Source organism: Diuraphis noxia, unplaced genomic scaffold (genome assembly GCF_037042655.1).
Source record: "Diuraphis noxia isolate RWA-SAM2 unplaced genomic scaffold, SU_Dnox_SAM2 contig0001, whole genome shotgun sequence".
In the NCBI taxonomy this organism is placed as follows: Eukaryota; Metazoa; Arthropoda; class Insecta; order Hemiptera; family Aphididae; genus Diuraphis; species Diuraphis noxia.
The window spans coordinates 69,925,975-69,941,490 of record NW_028301711.1 but is presented as its reverse complement, the minus strand read 5'-3'; the positions used below and the strand labels follow the sequence as shown (position 1 = coordinate 69,941,490).

Below are 15,516 nucleotides of genomic sequence, written 5' to 3'. Positions count from 1 at the left end.
GTATAATATTTGTTATTCGTTCCAGCCATAGTGTATTATTTAAACTTTTTTATAAACATATCTAATGTAATAGCGGTGATGTTCATTTGTTAAATAAAAACGTGGGATATATACCAGTTAATCATTGAGATTATGGATGAAAATTTGACGATGCACACCATTGACTATGCCTACATTAGATTGCCCAACGAGTTCATATTACGCATTTAATCCTGGTACGATAATTCTTAAAATCGCAAATAGTCCTCTGTCGATAGCTATGATTTTGAAATTAACTGTAAACTCTATTTAAGATCGTTCCTAATTTTCATACTGTTACTAAAAAAATATATTATTAAAATTAACTTTTGAATTTATAACCATATGTAGTTTTTTGGCGCTTCCATTAAATATCGAAGACACATTCACTATCACTTATTCATGGCGATATCAATAGTATATTCCCCTGGTAGTTACATTTCTTTTCAGAAGAACTAAATCGTTTGAAATTCATTTGAATTGTTATTGTACATAACTTGAATCACATCACGTATTTTACAGTTTTATATTGACGAGCTTAAATACAGCCAATCCAGTATGAAAACTGTATATTGTTGGGAAAAATTATATTAATTCAAGAAAATGTTGCAAAAATATATAATAATGTGTCTTATAACAGTTTGACATTATGCTTTTTTCGTTAGAATTTAATCTAAATTATTTTATTTATCTATATAAATGAAATACCATGAGGGTGTATTTTAAAAACAAAATTTTGGTTTCAATGAAGGTTGGTATTAAAATCATGTATATTTAAAATTATATGCTATAACTTTGCCTCGAACAGAATATCAAGACAGTACCTAAGTTGTACATGTGTGTCCAGACATACTAATTCGTAAATATATACAAGTGTTCTACTAGCAGCCAAAATATAATCTATATTTTTGTTTTTATTTTAATAAAATGTGCGAATAAAAGTAGATTCTAAGATGATATGATTAATGTTAATATATATATTTAATTTTCAAACCATTTAGAACTGAATACGCCTTCATCAGGAGTACGTACTCAGTACATGTTACACGTCTAGTGCTTCTGGTATTTCAATTCATTAAATGTTATATACTGTTCAACAAATGGTTTTATCATAGAAAAAGTGGTAAAAAATTCTTAGACGAATCTTATTAGTATAATATTTGTTATTCGTTCCAGCCATAGTGTATTATTTAAACTTTTTTATAAACATATCTAATGTAATAGCGGTGATGTTCATTTGTTAAATAAAAACGTGGGATATATACCAGTTAATCATTGAGATTATGGATGAAAATTTGACGATGCACACCATTGACTATGTCTACATTAGATTGCCCAACGAGTTCATATTACGCATTTAATCCTGGTACGATAATTCTTAAAATCGCAAATAGTCCTCTGTCGATAGCTATGATTTTGAAATTAACTGTAAACTCTATTTAAGATCGTTCCTAATTTTCATACTGTTACTAAAAAAATATATTATTAAAATTAACTTTTGAATTTATAACCATATGTAGTTTTTTGGCGCTTCCATTAAATATCGAAGACACATTCACTATCACTTATTCATGGCGATATCAATAGTATATTCCCCTGGTAGTTACATTTCTTTTCAGAAGAACTAAATCGTTTGAAATTCATTTGAATTGTTGATAATTATTCATTTAATGATATTTATGAACTAAATTTATTAGTAAATGTTGATGGTTTACCATTGTTCAAAAGTTCATCTGGTCAAGTGATTCCAATTTTAGTTACAATAATCAATATACCTCATTTAAAAAAATTGTTTTGCCAGTTGGATTGTATTATGGATTAGAAAAACCAAGTGATATGAATATTTTTTTAGATTCATTTATTTCAGAAATAGTAGAATTATCGCAGCATGGTATAACAAACAGTAATGGTATATTATTTTCTATAAAAATTGTTGGTTTTGTTTGTGATGCACCAGCTAAAAAAGATTTACTAGGTATAAAGGGGCACGGAGGATATTTTTCATGTTCGTGGTTCTACAGTCAGCCGTAAAAGGGTATTTACAGAATTAAATTGTACAGCCAGAACACATGAAGATTTTATTAACTGGGCTGATTCTAATTATCGTCTTCGCGATACTGCTTTAGTTAGAATTCCTGAGATTCATTTTGTAAATTCATTTATATTAGATCCAATGCATTTAATATATTTGGGAGTTATGCGAACTATGCTAACAACGTGGTACCAGGGGACTCTTCCATATAAATTATCACAGCAGTTAATTAAAAAAATATCAGATTTTATGGAAATCCAAAATCTTCCAGAAGAATTTATAAGAAAACCAAGAGCTTTAAAGTATCTTCTTCGTTGGAAAGCTACTGAATTTCGTTCATTTTTATTATATACTGGACCAGTTGCCACAAGAGGAGTTTTAGACAGAGACAAATATAATAATTTCATGACATTAAATGTAGCAATTTCCATTTTACTTAACCCAAATAGTTGTGGTGATTTAGATTTGCGAAACTATGCTAGGCAATTACTAATGCATTTTGTTCAATCATTTATTAAAATATATGATGAAAGTTTTATTACACATAACTTTCATGGATTGATCCATTTGGTTGATGATGCTGATTATTTTTCATCGAAAATAAATGAATTTACATTGGATAAGATCTCAGCATTTCCATTTGAGAATTACTTACAAAAAATTAAGTCGATGGTTAGAGGTAGAAATAAGCCCCTAGAGCAAATTGGAAACCGAATGGCAGAACTGTTTTGTGATATTAGTTCGTCATTTCCATCCTTGAGAACTCTGAATCAACAGTTTCCTTTATTATCTCATATTCATTATAATAATGGTGCATTACCTCTTAAATGTGTGGGTCTCCAGTACAAGGAAATACATTTTCCTAATTTTAGCTTAAAAATTGAATCCCCAAATAACTGCTGTGGTCTAGAATGTGGAGACATAGTCATGGTAGAAAATATATGTCATTCTATTGATTTAAACTGTACTGTAATTATTGGTAGAAAATTTTTAATCAAACGAAACTTTTTTGAAATTCCTTGTAGTAGCTCATTAATAGGTGTTTATGAAGTTGAAAAATTATCAGAGCCTGAATTGTGTCCCATTTCATTTATTTGTAAAAAATATGTGTATTTCAAGCATAAACATAATATTTATGTTGTTTTCCCCCTATTGCATACAGCATAATAATACAACAAGCTAATTTTTAATTTTATTAATTTCCAAACAAATTATAATTTTGTACATTATTGTATATAAATCATTATTAGCATCATATTCAACTATATAAATACACCTGTCAATATGGTATAACATTATTTATAATTTTTTCCTATATTTTATCCATTATTTTCCTTCTATCTTAATTATATATCACAATTTATATGAAGAATTTTAATTATTTATTCAGGTGCTTATTAATTTATTTTAATGATTATTAAAACAGCATACCATGATTTATGTTAGATATAATTGATTAAGTTTTTTATTTTAGAATGTGGACACTCATACATTTATATGAACCTCCAGATGCAAAAACCCCGGATTTAATTCCAAATGCATGGATAATCGATAATGATACATGTTGGTACCCTATGTCATTTCGATTATCTAAAATAAAATCACTTGCTAGAGAAAAAGCAAAACCAAATACAAATGATTGGGAAAAATTTAAAATTGAAATAGTTGAGAGCAACATAGGTATCTAATTTACTATATTTATTTATTGTAAATTTATTACATTATTGTTTAAACTTATTATTTATTAATTTACAGATAATTATGATTATGGTATAAAACTTATGTATAAATTGTTGAAAAACAAAAGCAAAAAAAATTTACACTCTGATGCTGAATTGAAAGGACGTGGAATGAGAAAAAAATTAAAATATGAAGATCATAATACTAAAAATTTATTTTCTAATTTAACATCTGACTCTGATAATTCTGATGAAGCTTTCCATATCAGTATCAAACAGAAGTCATCATCAACAACCCAGTTAGACTATCCGAATTTTCCAAAAGAAAAAAAAGGTATTAATATGATTACATTAGTTCAGTAGTGAGTTATTATTATTATTTCTAGGTATAGTTTATGTTTAAATGATACATTTTTGTTTTTCTTAGAAAATCATAATTTTGATGAATGCGCTGTACTAAAAGAAAAAACAAGCACTCCCCGCCAAAGCAATAAGTTAGGTATGTATAATTAATAGACTTAAATAAAATTATTGTGATCATAAAATTCAGAAATTAAAATAACACAAATGTCAAATTCTATTTTTGTTGATAATGGGAATATATTTTAATAATTCAAATGAACTTGCTTAAGAAAAATGAGATAATTATGTAAAATGAAATACCTACAGCTGATATTCTAATTACTTATTTAATAAAATGTTGTGTAATGTAATTGTTTAATACATTTTAAATTAATAATAAATGTAACTTTCTTAATCAACAGGATTATCTGCAATAAATACAAGTACACCATTAGATAATCATCAATTAATTGATGCTGATTTTGAGACTCCTCATATTGGAATACATAATAACTGTAAGAATATTATATAACGTTATATTAGTAAATAAATTATGGCAGTATTTTATTATAATAAAATGAACATTTTTTATAAGTGAATTATTTATTGTAATTCAAGCATTACATAGAATAATTTACTTATCTTAATATATTTTTAAAGTTTTTACATTTTTTTGAAACTAAGTTAGATTTTGGACTAGTTGTTTATGACTATTTCTAATATTATTTATAATTATTGTTTAATTTAATTTTAGATGACTCAGCTCTAAGTAATGTAAACTGCAAATTAAATAAGAAAAATAATCATCATTGTTCGTTTGAATCTCAAAATAACAATACAAACAAAGATGAAAACTATCAACTATTAGTATCGTTGGGACATCAACTTTGTCGTCTATCTAATAATAAAAAAAAAAAATTATTATTATTTAAACTACATAAATTTGTATGTTTATTAACACTAAATGACAATGTATTATAATGTTAGATATGAAAATATATTAATTAAATATTTTAACAATTACAGCTGACTTTATGAAGTTCAAATCAAACATGAATTACTTAAAACTGGAATTAACTTCATTCATTGAAAATAAAGAGGCTTCAACACTTCAAAATAATACATTCAATCAGGAAAAAACTGATGATGTTTTATCAACATTCCCAATTAATGACAAGGAAAAGCTTTTGACTCTCGAATCAAAGCTCGCATTTTATGACCTTGGATATAGTGATAAATTGGTACCTACCTATCTATAACTTATTTTATAAGCATTAAATTATTGTGTTAAATAATGTTTGTTTTTTTTATACATGTATGAATAACAGTTGTCAACATTTATGTTTGCTTCTGAAGGGAAATAAATTTCCAAAGTAACCAATAGTTTATTGAAAACAATATTTACTGATAAATTTGCATCTGCCTTTAGCTGGAAAGGTCAAAAAGAAAAAAAGAAATTAGAAAATTATAAAATTTTCAAAGTTATTATAAGTAAGTCATATTATTATTTTTTTATGATTATAACATATTATTGAGGTAAACATAATTTGTGTAAATATTGTTTTAGACTGTGTTGGTAAAAAATTTCCTAATTCAGAAAACTACAAGATGGATGTCATTGCAAGTGTAATGAATTGGTTTGACCAAGCACCTACTAGAATTCTTAGGTATGTTTATTATACATATAATAATATATAGTAGTTTTTTGCACTATACACTAAACATTAAATATTTATGATACTACGTCAATAATTTATATTGATTTTTGAAATTTGTTTTCTTGTATTATAATGGAAGATATATAAGTTTTGTAGGTTCTGTTATGTTATAAATACTGAGAATGTATCAGTTTTAACTAAATTACCTAGTTTCTTATAATCTTTTTAATTTTTGTTGGGTGTTATAGCTTAAACATTGGTATTTATTATTAATTCATTTAAATGATAATAAAATAAATAAGTGATATTATTTATTCTTTCAATATGATAAATTTATTAGTTATAACTTATAAACATAATAATATGGCATTGAGTATATTTTATATTTCTTAATCACATCATTATAAGAACTGGTTTCTGTGTTGAGAATTATAGCCATTAATTTTGAAACTACATAATACTTACATACTTATCAGTATATTGTACCAATAAGTGATAATTTTTGAAAAATTATTAAACTTGAATTTTCACAAGTAGCATATATTATATTTTGAATTTATTTTATATTTAGACTGGGCCCAAGGACACAAATAATTTATGTGTACATATTTATAGACATAGTATAAATAAATAACTATCATCTTTATACATCAATATCTAAATAATACATTTTAATCCAAATATAAAATTGTATTATAATTATAGTAATATATTTATGCTGAATTTATTTTTGTTTTGTTTGATATAGAGACGAAAAAAGAAACATAAAATCTACTGAAAATATGCCAGCCGCAGGACTACTACAATCATCATCATTTGATGAAGATGATACTATATAATTCATTATTCATATAATATTATAATATACTATTAATTATCATTATATATTTAGTATTATTATATTTTATAGCCTGGGCTATATCAAATATATTATGAATGTTATTTTAAAAATAATAACAGTTGTTGATTTTGTTTATTTTCCTGAATAAAAAAAAAAATATTGCAAAATAAATAATTATATATTTTATGTAATTTTTATGATTTAGCATGTGGATGTCAATTTTATTGTTTCCGTCAAAGCTATTTTTACCTATATTATTGAGATGGAGTTTAAGAACCTTTAGTCTGTCTATATATAGTTTATATATAGATCTGATAATTTATACACATCATCTTATATTATAGATGATATTTGGGTGTTTTATAAAAAAAAAAAACATTTTAAAAATACCTTAAAACAATAAAAAAAAGATATTTAAATTATTAAGAATGGTTTTAAAAATATTTTTTATCATTGAAAACAAAATGTATTTACAACCTATTTAAAATGTTAATTAAACATTTTCAAAGTAATGTAAAAGCGGCCATGAAGATATTTAAAAAACATTTTTAATAATATTATTATATATTTTTCATACATTTTTTAAAACGTTTCAAAAACATTTCTTTGCTACTTGGGTAAATACCAGTTAATCATTGAGATTATGAATGAAATTTGGACGATGCACACCATTGACTATGCCTACATTAGATTGCCCACAGAGTTCATATTACGCATTTAATCCTGGTTCGATAATTTTTAAAATCTCAAATAGTCCTCCGTCGATAGCTATTATTTTGAAATTACCTGTAAACTCTATTTAAGATCGTACCTAATTTTCATACTGTTACTACAAAAATATATTATTAAAATTAACTTTTGAATTTATAACCATATGTAGTTTTTTGGCGCTTCCATTAAATATCGAAGACACATTCACTATCACTTATTCATGGCGATATCAATAGTATATTCCCCTGGTAGTTACATTTCTTTTCAGACGAACTAAATCGTTTGAAATTCATTTGAATTGTTATTGTACATAACTTGAATCACATCACGAATTTTACAGTTTTATATTGACGTGCTTAAATACAGACAATCCATTATGAAAACTGTGTATTGTTGGGAAAAATTATATTAATTCAAGAAAATGTTGCAAAAATATATTGTCGACGCCATATAACACTATATAGCCACCGACCGGCTCACCACACACACACACCCACATCACATATCTGTTACCTGTTTGTACCTATATATTTATATATTGTATTATTGTTTTTATTTCTGTTTTAATTGTCCGTATCAACTGTGAATTATTATATAATACGTAAATAGGTATCTCGCCGCCGATCGGCACGCACACACACAAGACATCATTAATTTATTTTTGTATTATTATTTCTGTTTTAATTATCGTATATTATATAATATGTAGATTACGTGCGATCGCCCGCCGCTGTTAAGCGAATATACTTAGCACGGCCGCCCAACCAAACCAGTCTAGTTTTCGGAGTATCACGAGAAATACTCGCAAAGAATTACGTGCGCAAATCGCCGTCTTTTTATTTTATATAGTTTGTTTATCGGCATGAATTACCAAGTATTATTTTATGTCTTGTGAGCGCGAATCGCCACATTAATTTATTTAGTATTATTATAATTCGTAATTCGTGTGAGCGCGAATCGCCACTTTAATTTATTTAATATTATTATATTGTACGGGCGCTAATCGCCACAGATTATTATTTTTACTATTGTTCCGGCATAGTGTGTATGTCGTGAATTATTATTATTATTGTTATATTTTTCTATTTTGTATGTGTGAGTGTGAACTTTTCCGTATAGCTAGGACCAGCTGGCCAGACTGCGCTCCACAAATTGTGAGTTTTTACTATTATTGTTATTTATTTACACTATTATAATATTATTATTTTTACCGGCCAGAGGGACCGTAATTTATATATTTATATTTATTGTCTATACAAGCTCACATAGCAGCGTATATTATATCTTGTTGGGCCAGGAGGGCTACGTATTATATATTTATATTTGTCAATTATACAAGCTCACATAGCAGCATAATATTATATTTTTACCTGTTGGGCCAAAAGGGCCGTAGTATCATTATTACTGTTTATTATATATTTATCAGCATTTAAATTGAGTTACCATTTTTACTTAGAGTTACCTATCTCCTTTATCAGTTAAGAACACACACACACAAATATACACATCTACACACACCACCACACACTAGCACTCTCTGGTCTTGCTCGGCGACCCCGTCCACTTCCCTTGAATCACTATATACACGTATACACATTTACACAGGTCGGTCGGTGTGTGCGTGCGCTACGAAGTAGTTGGGTAACCGGGCGCGCGTATTATTATCTTACGCTCCCGGCCCGTTCATATATAATTATGTGTCTTATAACAGTTTGAAATTATGCTTTTTTCATTAGAATTTAATCTAAATTATTATGTTAATCTATATAAATGAAATACCATGAGGGATTTTCATAGAAAATGTGGTAAAAAATTCTTAGACGAATCTTATTAGTATATTATTTGTTATTCGTTCCAGCCATAGTGTATTATTTAAACTTTTTTATAAACATATTTAATGTAATAGCGGTGATGTTCATTTGTTAAATAAAAACGTGGGATATATACCAGTTAATCATTGAGATTATGAATGAAAATTGGACGATGCACACCATTGACTATGCCTACATTAGATTGCCCACAGAGTTCATATTACGCATTTAATCCTGGTACGATAATTCTTAAAATCTCAAATAGTCCTCCGTCGATAGCTATGATTTTGAAATTAACTGTAAACTCTATTTAAGATCGTACCTAATTTTCATACTGTTACTACAAAAATATATTATTAAAATTAACTTTTGAATTTATAACCATATGTAGTTTTTTGGCGCTTCCATTAAATATCGAAGACACATTCGCTATCACTTATTCACGGCGATATCATTAGTATATTCCCCTGGTAGTTACATTTATTTTCAGACGAACTAAATCGTTTGAAATTCATTTAAATTGTTATTGTACATAACTTGAATCACATCACGTATTTTACAGTTTTATATTGACGTGCTTAAATACAGACAATCCATTATGAAAACTGTATATTGTTGGGAAAAATTATATTAATTCAAGAAAATGTTGCAAAAATATATAATTATGTGTCTTATAACAGTTTGACATTATGCTTTTTTCATTAGAATTTAATCTAAATTATTTTATTAATCTATATAAATGAATACCATGAGGGTGTATTTTAAAAACACATTTTTGGTTTCAATGAACGTTGGTATTAAAATCATGTATATTTATAATTACATGATATAACTTTGTCTCGAACAGAATATCAAGACATTACCTAAGTTGTACACGTGTGTCCAGACATATTAATTCGTAAATATATACAAGTGTTCTACTAGCAGCCAAAATATAAGCAATATTTTTGTTTTTATTTTAATAAAATGTGGAATTAAAAGTAGATTCTAAGATGATATGATTAATGTTAATATATATATTTGATTTTCAAACCATTTAGAACTGAATACGCCTTCATCAGGAGTACCTACTCAGTACATGTTACACGTCGAAGTGGCGGCAACCGACGTAAGTATAATAAATTTGAATAAAAAAAACATAAAAATGGAAATTATGTTTACGCGTTTCAGAATGTTACAACTGCCATAAAACGGGTCATATTGCACGGGACTGCGGTAAGCATGAAGTACACACTTTTCAACAGTGTTAAAAATTATATCAATGTAATTTATGTTGTAGCCATACGTCGAAATGAAGGCGATTCACGGAGCGGTGGTGGTTCCCGGAGCAGCGGCGGCTTCCGTGGTTGGGAGTATTACCGGGAGAAGTACCGGGTACAATCCCGGTCGCCAATCTCTAATAGGTTGTCGGAGAAAGTAACTATTATTATTAAAAAATATCAAGTTTTTGGATACAAATTTTTAGTTACATTATTTTCAGGAGCCGAGGAGTCGAGGCAAGTCACCGGCGCGGGCCGTAAAAAATCAGCCTAGGGTGATTGAGGTGATTGATGTGAATATTACGTATAATATATGTATAATCTAACTAATAATTATTTTCAGAAAGTTCCTGAAAGACCGGGGGTAAGGAGTCGGTCAGTGTAGCGGCAGACCAATTGTAAGTTTTTAACATCAACATTTTTCCTACAAAACTCAGCCATGTTAATTTTTTGTTTTTCAGCTGATCAATAAAGAAAATTATTAAAGTTCATTAAAATGTATTTTTATTTCATTTCCTTTAATCTTGTTTTTCCTTTTAGGTATAAACACTTGTGTAGAGGAGGTACTTTTTATCTACTCTTATAAGAAAACATAAATAATAAGTAGGTTACCTTGAATAGTATGTATGAAGATTTACATGTAACAAATTGAATTTATTATCAATAATAATTGCTTTCCTTTACTGTTGATTATTGGATTAGAGAACAAATTGCATCTTTTTCAAGGTTAGGTTAGGTAATAAGATGATAGATTTGGACGTTTTTTGTATAATATAATTTAATTACATTTAATAAAATAGGTACAATTATTAACAGATGTTCACAGTGATAACAAAATGTTACAAATGTATTTATAATGTTAAATTGTGTGTGTGTGAGTTTGTGTTTAACATATTACATAACGAAGAACCAATACTTAAGAGTGATTAAATACATGTTTATGAAATAAAATATAAAATGTAATGTAATTATGTTAAAGGCATACAAATATATTAAAATTATTACAACTATTGAATTGTGTATAAACATTTTTCATAAACATTGATTACAAAAAGTATTAATAAGGATTAAAACAGCAGTTCACAGTGATTCGAGTACAATATAATACAATATATATACATTTTAACATATTACAAAGACTACAATAAAATTCAGTGATAATGTTTACACAATATTTAAAATGTTGACATTAGTTACGAATTCACTATAAATACTGCACATTATAGTGAATTCGCATCCAGAGAGAACCACGTGGAGGTTGTCAAACTTTCTCTCCGTTCAGCCACGAAGGCTAGGTCCACAAAGGCCCTAGGGCTACGAAGACCCAGGTCACGCAGACCAGCCCACGAAGGACAAAAAAAAATATTGCACAGAGACATTTAAACAAATGTACACTTGTAAACGCATCAGTCTAGAACTTCTCTGGTTAGGTAATAAGATGATAGATTTGGACGTTTTTTGTATAATATAATTTAATTACATTTAATAAAATAGGTACAATTATTAATAGATGTTCACAGTGATAACAAAATGTTACAAATGTATTTATAATGTTACATTGTGTGTGTTAAACATATTACAGAACGAAGAACCAATACTTTAAAGTGATTAAAATGCAATGTAATTATGTTGAAGGCATACAAATATATTAAATTATTACATCTATTGAATTGTGTATGAACATTTTTTATAAACGTAATACAAATGCACATGATACACATAATATACATTTTAACATATGTATATTATTACAAAGACTACAATAAAATTCAGTTTAAAATGTTGACATTAGTTACGAATTCACTATAAATCAAGGCATTAACGCGTTAATAAGTTGAAGTTAGTTAAAAAGTTAAAATTTTGTGAACTATTGTAGGAGTACAAATTGCTGGTAGGTACACATTTTATAAGGTACTGTTAGCTTTTGCACACATAAAATAGTAACTTAATTTGAGTTAAAAAGTTAATATTACATTTTGGTTAACTCTTAACTTAATTCAATTGATAGAACATTTTGAATTAACTTTTAACTATTAACTGAGTTAAAAAAAAAATCATTAACTTGCTATAAATACTGCACATTATAGTGAATTTGCATCCAGAGAGAACCACGTGGAGGTTGTCAAACTTTCTCTCCGTTCAGCCACGAAGGCTAGGTCCACAAAGGCCCTAGGGTCACGAAGACCCAGGTCACACAGACCAGGTCACGAAGACCAGCCCACGAAGGACAAAAAATATTATGCATTAGCACAGAGACATTTAAACAAATGTACACTTGTAAACGCATCAGTCTAGAACTTCTCTGTACACAATGTTCTTGGTGACGAATCGACCGTCATCACCGTACATACCTACTCTCAATGACTGTGCGTTTCTCACTCTCGAAAAAGCTACGTACAGTTGCCCATGCGTGAACACGGGCGACGGCAGTAACAAACCCACTCGATCAAACGTCTGACCCTGTGACTTATTGATAGTCATAGCGAAAGACAACCTTACCGGGAATTGAACGCGCCGCATAATGATGGGCAGGTCGTCCTCGCCACTGGACGTGAGCATTATCGCTGGCACGATGATATCTTCCTGTGCATCACCGCTCAAAACCCTGGCTTTAAAGTTATGCTGACGCAGTTCGGTGACCACCAACCTCGTATCGTTGCACAGTCGTCTCTTTGGATCTAGATTTTTGAGCAACATAACAATTGAACCCACCTTCAACGTAAGCCGGTACGGCGGCAAGCCGTCTGGTTCCAAACTGTTGAGGAACTCTGTGGGGAAATTGGCCACTTCGTCGGGATCGTCGACGACCACAGTGTCGATGGCGGTGTAGCTCCTCTGAGCGCCGTCGACGCGTCGCAGCACGTCCCTGTTGACATCTCTACAATCGTCGTTCCTGGGACACAGAACAATTCTCCGAGCAAAGTCGTCAACGTTGGTCAACGACATTTGCTGCGGATAGACAAAATCAATTAAATCGGCAACATCACATACCATTTCCTGAGGGATTAGCACGGTGTCCCGAACACCGTCGACCGCGGGCAGTTGGCCGTTGCCGAGCCGAAGTAACCAAGCCGCAAATTGCACGTCGTTGTCGGCGCGCATGTTGCGGACCAGGTTGAAACGTTCCATGCCGCGCCATAGACCGTTGTGCTTGATCGAAGACATGACGATGTCACCTCTCGATCCTCTTCGGACTACGGGCAATATCTGTCTGAAGTCACCTGCGAACAGCATGGGCTTACCACCGAAAGGTAATTCTGATCCCATGACGTCCCTGAGCAGGCGATCCACCACAGTCAGTTGGAGGCGCCGATTGAAATCCTCCATCAGGTTTGCTTCGTTCGCCTCGTACAACGCCAGCGGGTTTGAGGGCTCGCAGAACACCAGTATCGTGATGAAGAGATACCGCAGTTGCCGCGGTGTGTCCAACGCCGCCGATTCCGTCAGGCAGACCCGCCACGCTCGGTCGTCTTCCAATAATCCTAGTGCGACGGCCGCCGCCACGTATGTTTCGTGAACTACCCCGTCCACCGTCCTTATGTCTTGAAAGGACTGCGGACCTCTTCGGTTCAGAAGTAGCAGTCGCAAGTGGAACCGGTCCCGGTCCAGTGGATTGACAATGTACATCCGAGCCAACGTCTCGTTTGCCATCAGTCTCCGCCGCCGCGACCATGTTCTCTGCGGCGCATTCCAGGTGTAATGTGTCGGTATTTCGTGGTACAGGTATTGCCGTGCCACCACGTCGTTCACGTTAAGTGTGAAGAACTCTGTTAATCTTGTTCGATGTAAAGCTTCATTTTGTAACCGTTCTTGCGCTTGTCCTGGCGCAAAATACACATTCTGTCGACCTTCCAGGTGGACAGGAAGTCTGACGATCGTGTGACTTCTCTTGTGTAGTTCGTACGAAAACAACCGCCAGATGCCTTCTGGTGGGCTGACATATCTTGAGTTAACGTAATTGAAAACCAAAACAATAAGATCAATAACTATCTTGTGTGACTCAGTAGATGATACCATTTGGCATTTTAATATTATTGTATGAGGTTAGGCTGAGCGAGTAAGATGTTATAAACTATAGTTTAAAATGTTCAATCTAACAAAAGAACCTAAGAACTATTTTTTGAGTTGTTTAACTAAAACATGAATTAAATGAAACGTGTAGTTTAAAATGTTTAATCAAACTTAAGGAACTACTTTTTGAAAACTTACTTTTATATATAATAATAAGTGGTATTTAAATTGTTAATGTACCGACAGATAATAAATACATTCAATGTATTGTATTAAACTGCATATGAAGAAAAATATATTACTATATACTACTATGAATGAAACATGTAGGTTAAAATGTTTTATCAAACATAAGAACCTAAGAAAGTGTTTAATGTGCTTAAGTGTTAGTAACAATAATACGTGTGGTACTCTATAACAATAGGTCCATAGGTACTAACTGTAATAATATCAACTGTACTTTATAACTTTGTTGAATAAAAGAAGTTGAGTGTTGGAGCAAGCTAAGTATATTGTTAAAGGTACATGTATTTAATTATTGTTTGAAAAATATAACTATCGATTAAGTAAGGTTTTAATTAACCTAACCTATTTGGTATCAATTATTAACTGCAGTAAATATATATTATATTGAACTACATCTTACCTACTTAATATAATAACTGAAAAATAAATAAACGGCAATTACTGAATATTAATAAAAATATATTGTAATACTACTATGAATGAAACATAAGAACCTAAGAACTATTTTTTGAGTTGCTTAACCGAAACATGAATTAAATGAAATGTCTAGTTTAAAATGTTTAATCAAACCTAAGGAACTACTTTTTTCAAAACTTACTTTTAATTATAAGTGAACAAGAATACAATAGATATTGACATTTTTAATATAATAATAAGTGGTATTTAAATTGTTAATGTTGACAGCATGGTAGAACAAAAACAGCCCGAGTACAGACAGATAATAATAAAAATAAAAATAATAATATTGTGTTCTGTTTTATATAGGTACACTCGACCTAACATAAACTATGAGAGTTTATGTGCTATGTAGTATATTTTTTTGGTTAACTACCTTCATAATTTCACCACAAAGTAGATACTATATAAACTTGTACAACTATTATTATATTTTTTTTAAGTATTTTTAT

General features: G+C 29.9%; 1 protein-coding gene, 1 long non-coding RNA gene and 2 pseudogenes across 2 annotated transcripts; 3 read left to right on the top strand and 1 right to left on the bottom strand.

Moving 5' to 3' along the window:
• Window positions 1-1,666: 1,666 nt before the first annotated feature.
• On the top strand, window positions 1,667-3,217 carry LOC149061499 (uncharacterized; annotated as a pseudogene).
• A 70-nt stretch (window positions 3,218-3,287) lies between these two features.
• Window positions 3,288-15,516, top strand: part of LOC149061492 (uncharacterized) — a 47,933-nt pseudogene continuing 35,704 nt past the window's right edge.
• On the top strand, window positions 10,072-10,740 carry LOC149061498 (uncharacterized). Its single transcript, XR_016189304.1, has 5 exons — window positions 10,072-10,200; window positions 10,263-10,307; window positions 10,372-10,508; window positions 10,573-10,635; window positions 10,695-10,740. It is a non-coding gene; the product is annotated as an uncharacterized LOC149061498 (long non-coding RNA).
• On the bottom strand, window positions 12,638-13,651 carry LOC149061497 (ATP-dependent DNA helicase PIF1-like). Its single transcript, XM_089220897.1, has one exon. The coding sequence runs from the start codon at window positions 13,616-13,618 to the stop codon at window positions 12,638-12,640; it is 981 nt and encodes a 326-aa protein (XP_089077023.1). The 5' UTR covers window positions 13,619-13,651.